General features: G+C 43.0%; 1 protein-coding gene across 1 annotated transcript in view; it reads right to left on the bottom strand.

The window, feature by feature from the left end:
• Nucleotides 1–11,797, bottom strand: part of PTPRT (protein tyrosine phosphatase receptor type T) — a gene marked incomplete at its 3' end in the record, with an annotated part of 923,104 nt that overhangs the window by 669,001 nt on the left and 242,306 nt on the right. The window contains exon 7 of the mRNA XM_012558679.1: nt 5,247–5,540. Coding sequence (XP_012414133.1) covers nt 5,247–5,540 — 294 coding nt within the window. The remainder of the gene's footprint in view (nt 1–5,246; nt 5,541–11,797) is intronic.

Here is an 11,797-nt window from a genome sequence, read left to right as displayed (position 1 = left end):
GGAGACTAAAAAAAAAAAAAAAAAAGAAGAGAGAGAGAGAGAGTCAATTCTACAGCAGAGAGGGGACCTAACTATAATTACGAAAGAAGAGCCAGAAGTGGAACATGTCCTTTGGGCCTGAGGTTCCTGCACTGAGAACCTCTTAGACCCAGAAGACAGAGAGAGAGAGCTGTAACACCAGAGATGGTGCGAGATGATGAGAAGCAGCGGCAGAGAAACGGCAGCAGCAAAACCAGGAGACTAACACAAGATGGCTGCGGCAGGCTTCCCGGCCCACCAAGCGAGGCGGCTACAGTGGGCATGTAGATGCATGGAGCAAGAGAGCTGAGCACCTTCAGGCAGAAGGCTTGCTGGTGGAGTGGGGTGCCTCTAGGCCCTTGTTGGTGGAGCTGAAAGAGCTTTGTAACACTTGCCTGAACAAGACAAGGTCAGGCCAAGGGTCGAGGCCAGTCCTGAGGGGTCTGAGAGGAGCTTGTCCTCAAGGGGCCAAGAGGAGCCCTGCACGGCAGAGAGGAGTTGAGACAGCTGTCCTGCACTGAAGAAGGGAGATTTTGCCTATATGCTTCCTGATCCTGATCCTGAATTGTAATCTGTTACTTCCCAAATAAACCCCGTAACTGTGAGTATGGTCTGAGTCCTGTGTGGCTGTTACAGTGAATTATGTAACCCAGCAGAGAAACAGAGTGTGCCTTGGGAGGGATAGCTGGTGTCAGAATTGGTTAAAAGGTTGGAGGATGGAGGTATGTTTGACCTCCACCTTATAGGAATCAGCCTTGGGCTGATGTTGATGGTGATTCTCTGACTGGTGAAGTAAGATGAGGTCAGATGTCCCCACACCATTTTTGCATCCGTGCCCCCTAAGAAATGACTCCTCCTTCTCCCTTCCTCTCCACCCGATAAGCACTAATAATCTTTGGTCTTTATACATTTGCCTATTTCATACAAGTGGGATGATACAGTATTTGTCTTTTTGCAACTGCTGTATTTCATTCAGCATAATGTTTTCAAGGTTCGTCCATGTTGTAGCATGTACCAGGACTTCATTTATCTTTATGGTTGAGTAGCTCACTGTTGCCAAACTTCTGCCTATTCCTAGCATGTTATTACTGGGTCAGCCTCTGCCCAAACTGCCTAGGACAGAGTTGACACATAAAGGGATTCAGTAAATGTTTGATGAAAATGACCGAAGCTTCAGTGTGTAGCACCCACCCATTCTCAAGTTGATCTCCCTACTACCAGTCTCCTTCCCTCCCAAGCCCACCCCTCAAAGGACACTTGTGGGCAGAAGAGGTCCCCAAGGTCGGAAACTCCATCAACCCATGGGGTGGGAAACTCTTTGGGTCAAGAGACTGTTTTGTGACCTTTGTCAGAAGACCCTGTGCCCGTTTTCCACTTGCAAATGGAGAAAATATTTTCCTCCCCCTAACCCTCAGAGCTGCCTTGAGCATTGAGCAGTATAAAGTACATAATACCAAGATGGCAAGTGTATCAGAGGCTCTTAAGCTTGGGCTTGCAACAACATCACCCAGAAGGCTTGCTAAAGCACAGATGGCTGGGCCCACTCCTAGAGTTTCTGATTCAGCAAGTCTAGAAATGGCACCTGCGAATTTGCATTTATAACAAGTTCCCAGACGATGCTGATGCTGCTGGTCCATGGACCACACTTTGAGAATCACTGGACTCGGTTATCCTAAGAGCACTGCTCTTTCCACGCCAACCCTGTTTTCCTCCATGAAGTGTGCTAGTTCAACACTCATCTTGTTTATGTTTTACCCTTTTAGATGTTTGGTTGGAAATTTAACCAAGACTATAAATTCCTCTGGGTAGAAATTATACCTTCCACACTCCATACTCTCTCATTTTCTGTTTTGTAAAATAATGAGTGCATTTTCACTGTGATTAATAATAGAATAGGGAAAGGGAAGAAAACTCAAGACTACCAAACCCAATAAACAACATCCACAAATGGATACTAGCTCTGGAATTTTCCTAAAAATTAATTGTGAAGCAAAGAACATTCTACCACCAGCAGCAATGCGGGAAAGACTATCTTCTTAATGACATATTTTGTAAAATGTGGGTTATTCAAGATTTTAGCCGTAATTTACTTAAACACCAACATTTTTTGAAATATAAAACCACAAACTGCATTTCAGCTCATAATTTTTATAATGATAGGCAGACAATTGTGTTTTCAACATGTAAAATCCATTACACAGTCATGGCAACAATTTGCAATAGATTGTAAATTTTTATTGAGATGATCTTCTTGCGATTGAATTTCAAAATGTATTACATGATCATCAGCGAATAAGTCCATGGAGAATGCTAAAGTACTTTGAATATCATTTATAAAGATCAAAAACCCTGGAAATCCTTACATTTAACCCTCGGAAAGAAAGAAGTCTCATCGGCAGGATCAAATCAATTATTTTTATGGATGAATATTGCACTGCAAAGCTGAGATAAGGTATTACCCAGTTTAATAACATACCCTTATGTCCATTTAAAGTTGTAAGCTTCATAATCAGGTTTCAATGAGAAATTTTACCAGAGGCCCATTTTTTTAAATAATGAAGAAAACAGCATCTCCATTCATCACAGTGGTTCAATAACCTTCAAAGGAATATTCCCAAGTAACAGGAATATTCACTGTCCTTCGGTTACTTGGGGCCCTGGTGGTGCAGTAGTTAACAGCTACAGCATGCTATGGCTGTTAACGAAAAGGTCAGCAGTTCAAATCCATCAGTCCCTCCTTGAAAACCCTATGGGGCACTTCTACTCCATCCTATAGGGTCGCTATGAGTCAGAATCGAGTCGACGGCAACGGGTTTGGTTTTGGTTTCAGTTACTTACTACAGAGACACACTATTGAGATATTTAAGAACCTTACTGTCAATTTTGTTGCAACACTTGTTTTGAAAACACAAATTTGTTCCAACACAATTGATACATTAGGGAGGAATTTTAACACAATTCAAATTTTGTGTTTGGTTATGTGTGATTTAGTAAGAAACACTTGGTGAAGCAGAAAACTGCACCCATGTGGGAATAACAAAATACACCTCAAATATCTACTTGCTCCTTCAGTTCACTTTGTCTGTTTTCAGCCATACCCATCCACATCTGGTGGTTCAACTTTACACCACCAATTTCAGACAACCTTCCTTCCACCACTTCACAATAACTCATAGGCTGCAACCCTTCTGATCCACACCTCCGCAAACAAACTTCAGGTCTTCTTCAAGGCACAGCACCACAGTTATTGTAGTATTTATACATTTCTTAACCATGTAACTTGTGTAAAAACTATGGTATTGTTTTATTAGGTTCCTATCTTTATTTACCACCACCTGTCTGTCAGTTTGTCATACTACAGTGGCTTACATGCTGCTATGATGCTGGAAGCTATGCCACCCGTATTTCAAATAACAGCTGGATCACTGATGGTGGGCAGGTTTCAGCAGTTTCCAGACTAAGACAGCCTAGGAAGAAAGGCATGGCAATCTACTGCCAAAAATAAGTCAATGAAAACCATATGGATCACAATAGAATATTGCCCAATACAGTGCTGGAAGATGAGCTACCTAGGTTGGAAGGCACTCAAAATACATGGTAGGTGCCAACAATGGACTTGAGCATATCAATGACTGTGAAGATGGTGCAGGATGAGGCAACACTTCCTTCTGTTATACATAGGTCGCCATGAGTCAGAATCGACTAGACAGCAAATATCAAGAACTACAATATCTTCATGTGTCACTGACAAAGTTTTTGAGTCCTGTGCGCCTAACCTTATTTCCTCCCATGAGCCCTGTGGTTTTTATTGCATAACGTTGCATAGCATGGTGATTTTTAGGGATGCCTATGTCACATTGAACAGAACAGACTGTATTTTCCCTTGCTTATTGTTCCACGGTGGTGATGGATCCTTCTCCTCCCCACCCAGAAGCCATCAGTGACTCTTTTTCTCCAGAAGCTGACAGCCCATGCTACCCGCTTCCCTGAGCTCCCACTGCAGCACCCCCAGCTCTCTGTACCTCGCTGATGACATTGCGTCTCTTTTTACCTTTATTTACTATCATGGTGTGACCAAAAATCAAGGGCACTGGAATCAGACAACCTTAGAGCAAATCCTGCCTCTGTCCAGTTCTATGACCTTGCACAAAAAGTTTAAAAACATTGAGCTTCTATTCCTTCATGTACATATGAGATAAAAATCACTTATACCAATTGGCTATTTATAGGAGGAAAATGAGCTAATATAAATAATGTGATTTGCAAAAAAAAATAATCACCAAGTTCTTTTAGCTTCTTAAATTGCGTTCAGGCCAGGAACATCTCAGGAATACAGTTAGAAACACAATCCCAGCCAACAGCCCCTTATTAGAAACATAGTACAAGCCAGGAACCCTGAGGGATACGAATAACCCTCTGAGACACAGTCCCAGCCAGGAGACTTTTAGTATAATCCAGTAATCTCAGAGAAATAGTTGGAGCCAGATACCTTCAAGATACACTGAGCCAGGAGCCCTTAGGGGTACAGTAAAATACAAAGGACCCTCTGAGAAACAGCTCCAATCAGCAGACTCTTAGGTAGTAGCTAGGAGTCCTCAAGGAATACAAAGCCAGAAAGCTCTTAGGGAGAAAGGCAATTCCAAAACCCAGTTAGAGACTGTCTGAGCCAGGAGGCACTCAAAGCATAGTTGGCACCAGGAACCCCTCAGAGACAGAACGAGCACCAGGAACCCTTGAGAAAATTGCCAGAAGCAAGAGCTCATTAGGGTCGCAGGCCCAATCCAGGGTTCCTCACGGACATAGAAGGAATCAGAAATCCTCTGGAGACACAGCCAGAACCAGAAGTCCTCAGACATACAGTTCAAGCCAGGAGGCCTTCAGGGTACACAGTCAGAGCCAGGAACCCTCAGAGACATTGTCATCACTAGGATGCCTCAGACATAAAATGGTACCAGGAGCTCTCAGAGAGACAAAACCAGTGTCCCATGAGAACCACCATCAGAACCAGGAATCTTTCAATGACACAGAATCAGGAGGCTCTTAAAATCACAGTTGTAGCCAGGATGTCCTCTATGGCAAGACCAAAACCATGCATGTTTTTCTCAACAATAGGAAGCACACTCACACTGAAGAAGTTTACAGATGATTTGGTCATAGAAGGCCAGGAGGAAGAACACTCACAGCTCCTGCCAAGCCTCTCAAAGAGGAGTCTGGAAGGAAGCTCTTACCTGCACACTTGGTCCTGGTGGTGAGGGGAGGCCCTGGTGGTCCTGTGCCCCCCTCACCTGGGCGTGTGAGCAGTACGCGGATCTCGTACTCCACATCGGGGTCCAGATGCCACAGCTTATAGTTTGGGGAGTCGACAATGTGGGTCTCGGCCCAGGTGCCCGTGGTGGTGCGATACTCTACCTCCTTCAGGATGATGGGTCCGTCACCGATGATGGAGTTGGCATTTGGCTTGATCCACAGGTAGGTGGCTCCCACAGCCAGCAGCTCTGGGGGGGCGATGGGCGTGGGAGGCTCTGCAAGACAAGAAATCAGCAAGGACCATGAGAAACAAGTGGTTTATAGGACAGAATCCAAGCACATGAGGATAGGGAACAGAATTACATGTAAAATACATGAAATTATACACACAAACAGAGCCATGTAAAATAGCCCAAATCCTCTTTTTTAACCTTATTCCCGTCCAAAGTTAGCTTTTGCATTTTTGTATGTAAAGACCTGAGTCAGTATTTCTTCAATAACTCTATTCCGCACCCACCAGACTTCCTTCATTTAAAGAAAGGAAAGAAAGAGGCAGTTGTGAGGAATGATTTTTCCAGAGTCCTGCAAAGCTGCCTAGGTTAATACTTTGCTTTCTATCCTCAAATGAGAAGCTGCCTTTACTGAATTTGAGTTTGGTTTGAAACCCAGGCGAGTCTGAGATTTATAAACATTTCTTATATAGGAACACATAGACTGTTAGTGGGAGTTCTCCCATAAAGTGATATGAGCCTAAGTTGAGAAAGGATGATGGTACAGTTTCTTCCTCAACTCTAGAAGGTTCCATCCAGCAGGGAGGGTGTCATTGGCTACAGTGCACCCAGTGGGAATCAAGGGTCAAGGGAAAAGTAATGCAGAATTATCCTGGATCTGCTCTGTGTTGTCACCTCCCTTCCACTAAGTTCAATATCTTCAAATAAATAGACAAATTAAACTAGTAGTTACGGTGGCCTCTTCTGGCAATCCTTAGCCCACTGGCGAAGCTGCAGAAATTAACATTTATTTTGTACTTCTTATTTACCAAAGGAGCCCTGGTGGCACAGTGGTTAAGCGCCCACCTGCTAACCAAAAGGTCAGAGGTTCAAACCCATCAGCTGCTCTGCAGGAGAAAGATGTGGCTGTCTGCTTCCATAAAGATTACAGCTTTGGAAACCCTATGGGGTAGTTCTACTCTTTCCTATAGGGTCACTATGAGTCAAAACTGACTAGATGGCAACAGGTTTATTTACCAGGAAATCTCACATGCTTTATTTCATTTAATGCTTGGGACAATAGTATCTCCACTTTGATGGATTAAAAAAACAAGAACAAAAACAAAAAAACTGAGAACCTGAGTGGTCAGGTGACCTAAACGAAGATCACGGAGCAGGTAGGATGGGTTGAAACCCATGTCTGCATACCTTTCCAGGCCAGCTCTCCCCCTGGGAGCCTGTTTGCCTCCTGATACCTGTTTTCTTTAAATCAAACTGGATATGTTTATTATTTTTATTTATAGCAAAAATATCAGTGGAAAAGCAATAAGGAAATGTGAAGGAAGAGAAAATATGCCCCCTTTCCCAACACCTAATATAATAGTCATTTTTACTTCTCTATATTCTATTCCAGTTTTTATTCATAGAATTACACCTTCTTATGTAGTTACAATAACATATAGCCCCAATGTAGACTTGTTCTTTTATTTTTTCGTACTTATTACATCCTAAGAACTTTGTTCACATACTACATGGTCTTCACCATTTCTACGTTTAACAGCTAGAGAACAATGCATCAGATAATCACACTAATTATTCCCCAGTTGTTGGCAATGTAAGCTGTTCCAAGTTCCGCTGCTGGAAATAATGCTGCAATGAACATCTTTGTGCAAATGACTCAGTCCTTATTGTCTCATATTTTCTTAAGACCAATTGCCAGGGATGAAATGATCTGCCTAGGGGTATGAACATTTTAAAAACGACTCCTGGGGTAGAACCAATAAGTGTGTTGGGCAGGTAGGGCATTTGAGGGTGGAGTACCATGTGGATTTGTCTGACAAGGCATTATTTTTGGAGGGCCTCTGGGTTGTACAGGTATTAGTTTCAATTTAGAACTCAGGTGAGGGTTTCAGGATATATGTACAGGAGATCCATTCAGTGTTTTCCTCCTAATTATAACCTAGCAACAAAAGTTCTCTGGAAACAGAATAATTGCTATGAAATTGGAATGGACAATATTTTCTCTGTGTGACTCAAAGCAAATCTTATGGGACAACTTCAGATTGCCTCTGTTACAGCCTGCTATTTGGTCAGAGAAGGAAATTAAGGAGATTAGTCAAGCTAGATGCTTTTCTTTACAAAGCCATGGAGGTTATTACTCAAGACCTTGTTATCTCAAAGGTGTTTGCAAATTGATTTTTGGATAATTTGTTCCAGGTAGAGGAGTTAAGTTGGCAGGTAGGTAATTTCTGGGCTCATCCTCTGTGGATTTTAAATATATGGACCCTTTGATCGCCATTATCAACTCTCCAGAGTTCCCATCAATCTCCAGTGAGGCCCCAAGGGTGATATTTTGTAGCTCTGTGATGATTCTGCCCAATTCCTTAATACAATTATTCACAGACGAGCCCTGGACAGAATTAAGAGCAGAAGACTTTAATACTCGGGCCTCAGCAAGTGGCCACATTAAGCTCTCTCCACTGTATTTCCACCATGGCTTTTTGCTCTTCTATTTCAGGCATTGGAGACCTGGTGGCATAGTGGTTAAGAGCTCAGCTGCTAATCAAAAGGTCAGCAATTCAAATCTACCAACCGCTCCTTGGAAACCCTTCGGGGCAGTTCTACTCTATCCTTGGCAACCCTTCGGGGCAGTTCCACTCTATCCTATAGGGTCGCTATGAGTCGGAACTGACTCAAAGGCAATGCTTTTGTTTTTTTTGTTTTATTTCAGGAATTAGTAATTCTCAATTGCTGACTACCAGAAAGGAAATTAAGTTTTAGCCTTTCCAAATGTTTAGTCTCTTTTCACATCTATGTGCAAGTATAGTAACAAACATCCCCTTGAGTATACAAATGTCCCCATCTCAATTGACTTACAAATTCACATGTCCATGTTCAGAGTGGCCAATGCGGTTATCTCCCCCTCCCTCCTCTCAAGAATATATCTCGTAAGTACATCACAGTATTTTCCTGTATCTGGCACCAAGAAGCTATCAGATTACTGTTTTCTTTACTTTTCTACCTTTTTAATGATTCACTGACCTATAATTGGAATTCTTTGGAAGGCATGTATACATGTGATTTAAAGAGAGAATGAGGCAAAAAATATATATATATAAACACACACACACACAAATCTCTCCACATTTTTTAAAATGTGCAGATAAACCATGCTGATTTGTCTCAGTTCTCTTCTATATCTGAGATGAATTCACTCTTCAACGAGACAGTGCAAGAAATGCATGGGAAGGGTGGGGCCAAGACGGCAGAGTACTCAGACGCTTCCAGTGGACCCTCTTACAACAAAGACCAGAAAAAACAAGTGTATCGATTATATATGACAATCTAGCAGCCCTGAACACCAAAAGCAAAGTTGAGGAACTGGACTGAGTGGCAGGGGGAGCGAGAGATGGTTCAGAAACAGTGAGGAGTTCCAGACCTGACAGTGAGAGAGCCTGAGCCCTTCAGGCCGGATCAGCCCATTGCTGAGCAGTGAGGCAGGCAAGCAGCGGTGCTAGGGAGGTGTATTCTGCACCAGGAGAGATCAAGTGGCAGAGAGTCTACTCAGCCACCCAGAACCAGTGAGAAGCAGCCCTCAATCGACGAAACATAACTACTTCCATATGGCCTGCCGTGCGGATGAAAAACACCCCCGTTAGGGAAAACCTCTCTCCCATTTATTTCCCTGCTACCTGCTCTGCACTGGATCCCAGACCGGCTTCAGCAATTGCTGAGCCCCCTGGGCTGGAAGTAGGATCCGTCACATGCCCTGAGCCATTCTCCCGGCCTTGGAGAGTGAACAAATTAACAAACAGTGGAAAAATAAACTGCCAGCTCCCCAAAGCACAGCTCCTTTGCCTAGGCATAGGCATAAAGGATCCATGGACTCTGAGTGCCTTTCCCCCTACACAGACTTGTGTGAGCCAATTTCAATAGCATAGGCCCTCATTACCACAGTACAACAGGGTATATACCAGAACTCTAACTTGAACTGTTTCAGCTGTGAAGTGGTAGGTTTGTGACATTTGACACTACTCTGCCCATTAAGTAGGGTCTTCACCTATCCACATCAGGGGCCTGAGGACTGGTGGCTCCACCCATGCCACATAGCCACCTGCAATAGGGACCCAAGAATAAGAGGTGCCCCCCAGTCCTTACAGCCAACAGCATTGGGTGCTCACAGTCCAGCTGCAAAACCCACCCACCTACAGGCTCTAGGGAACAGGGACACACCTTCCTCCTGGACTCTCGGGGGTAGCCATCAGCCCCCTGCCTTTCTCAGACTGTGTCCCCCTGCTGTAGCCAGATGCGTCTGCACACACCAATCACCCATACTGGTCTAGGACTTTAGGTGAGAGCGTGCACCACACACTTGGTGGATATCTACCTGGGCACATGAGCTGAATCCATACAGGAGGAGTGGGCAGACTCCTGAGCTCACATACCAAATAACAGATCTAACCAGCCAGTAACAGGACATTAGAGCTTCAAAGGTGCCAATAATCAAACTAGCTCACAAGACCAGCCTATCTGGGCCTATCAAAACAAAGAAAGAAGCTAGGACACAGTAAGAAAACATAAAATAAATAAATATAATAACTTATTGAAGGCTCAGAGACAACAGTCAATATCATATCACATAAAGAGACAGTTAATGATGGCTTCAGCAAGCTCCCAAAATAAAAAATCTAGAAATTTTCCAGAGGAGGAGAATTTCTTGGAATTACTGGAGGTAGAATACAAAAGATTCACATACACAACTCTTCAAGATATTAGGAAGGAAATTAAACAAAATGCAGAACATGAAATAGAGGAAATTAACAAGATTAGAGAAGAGCATAATGACAAATTGAAGAGGCTGCAAGAATCCAGAGAGAGACAGCAATCAGAAATCCAGAAGATTAACAATAAAATGTCAGAATTAGACAACTTAACAAAAAGTCATAGGAGCAGAATTGCAGAAATGGACGTCAGAATTACTGAGATTGAAGAGAAAACACTTGACAACAACTATTTGATGAAAAATAAGATAAAAGGATTAAAAAAATGAAGAAACCCTAACAAATATGTGGGATTCTATTAAGAGGAATAACCTACAAGTGATTGGTGTACCCGAACAGGAGGGATAACAGAAAATAAAGAGAGACTTGTTGAAGATTTGTTGGCAGAAAACTTCCTGGATATCGTGAAAGATGACAAGATATCTATCCAAGATGCTCATCGAACCACACATAAGGTAGATCCCAAAAGAATGTCACCAAGACATATTATAACCAAAGTTGCCAAAACCAAAGATAAAGAGAGAATTTTAAGAGCAGCTAGGGATAAATGAAAAGACATCTACACAGGAGAGTCGATAAGAATCAGCTCGGATGACTCAGCGGAAACCATGCAGGCAAGAACGCAATGGGATGACATGTATAAAGCCTTGAAGGAAAAAAAAAGTACCAGCCAAGAATCATATATCCAGCAAAACTGTCTCTCAAATATGATGGCGAAATTAGGGCTTTTCCAGATAAAAAGAAGTTTAGGGAATCTGCAAAAACCAAACCAAGATTACAACAAATACTAAAGCGAGTAACATCAGATAACAACCCAAGACTAGAATACAGGACAGAGCAACCAGATATCAACCCATTATAGGGAAGTCACAAAAATAAACCAAAGCTAAAACACTGAAAATAGGGAAACAGATGTCAATATGTAAAAGATGACAACATTAAAACAAAAAAGAGGGGCTTAAAAAATGTAGACATAACTTCCACTAAAATGGCACTCTAGGCAGAAGCACCACGCCGTCCGTCCACAGCAAACATCCAAAAAACTAAGCCGAACAGAGAATACAACAATCCTGAAACCCTAAAACATCAAATGAAGGGATAAAGAACTCAGCCAAGCACCAAATGGAGTGAAAAAACTGACAGAACAGAGAGCGAGGAGAGATTCATGCAGAGGTTCCCTACCAGCTAATGCAGCGGGGATCCGCCATCTTGGACTCCTATTGGAGACCAGCAAACACAGGGTACAAGAAAGCAGCTTCACGGAGCTTCCAGCAGGCGAAAAAACAACCAGTAATTTGCGATATACGCTTTCCCACCCCCCACCCTTCTTCACCCCCACTCGGCCTCCTCTCCTTCCCGTGGCCACAATCTCTTGTTCGAGAAAAACCGACTGCCTGGATTCCACACACCCAAATGGGCTGGCTGTCTAAGTGCCATCCAAACGCTGCAAAGTACACATTCTTTTCCAATGCACATGGAACGTTCTCCAGAATAGACCACATCTTAGGCCACAGAGCAATCCTCAACAAGATCCAAAACGTT

Source organism: Trichechus manatus, unplaced genomic scaffold, assembly GCF_000243295.1.
Source record: "Trichechus manatus latirostris isolate Lorelei unplaced genomic scaffold, TriManLat1.0 scaffold00008, whole genome shotgun sequence".
Lineage (NCBI taxonomy): Eukaryota > Metazoa > Chordata > Mammalia > Sirenia > Trichechidae > Trichechus > Trichechus manatus.
This window is presented reverse-complemented; position numbering and strand designations above follow the sequence as displayed.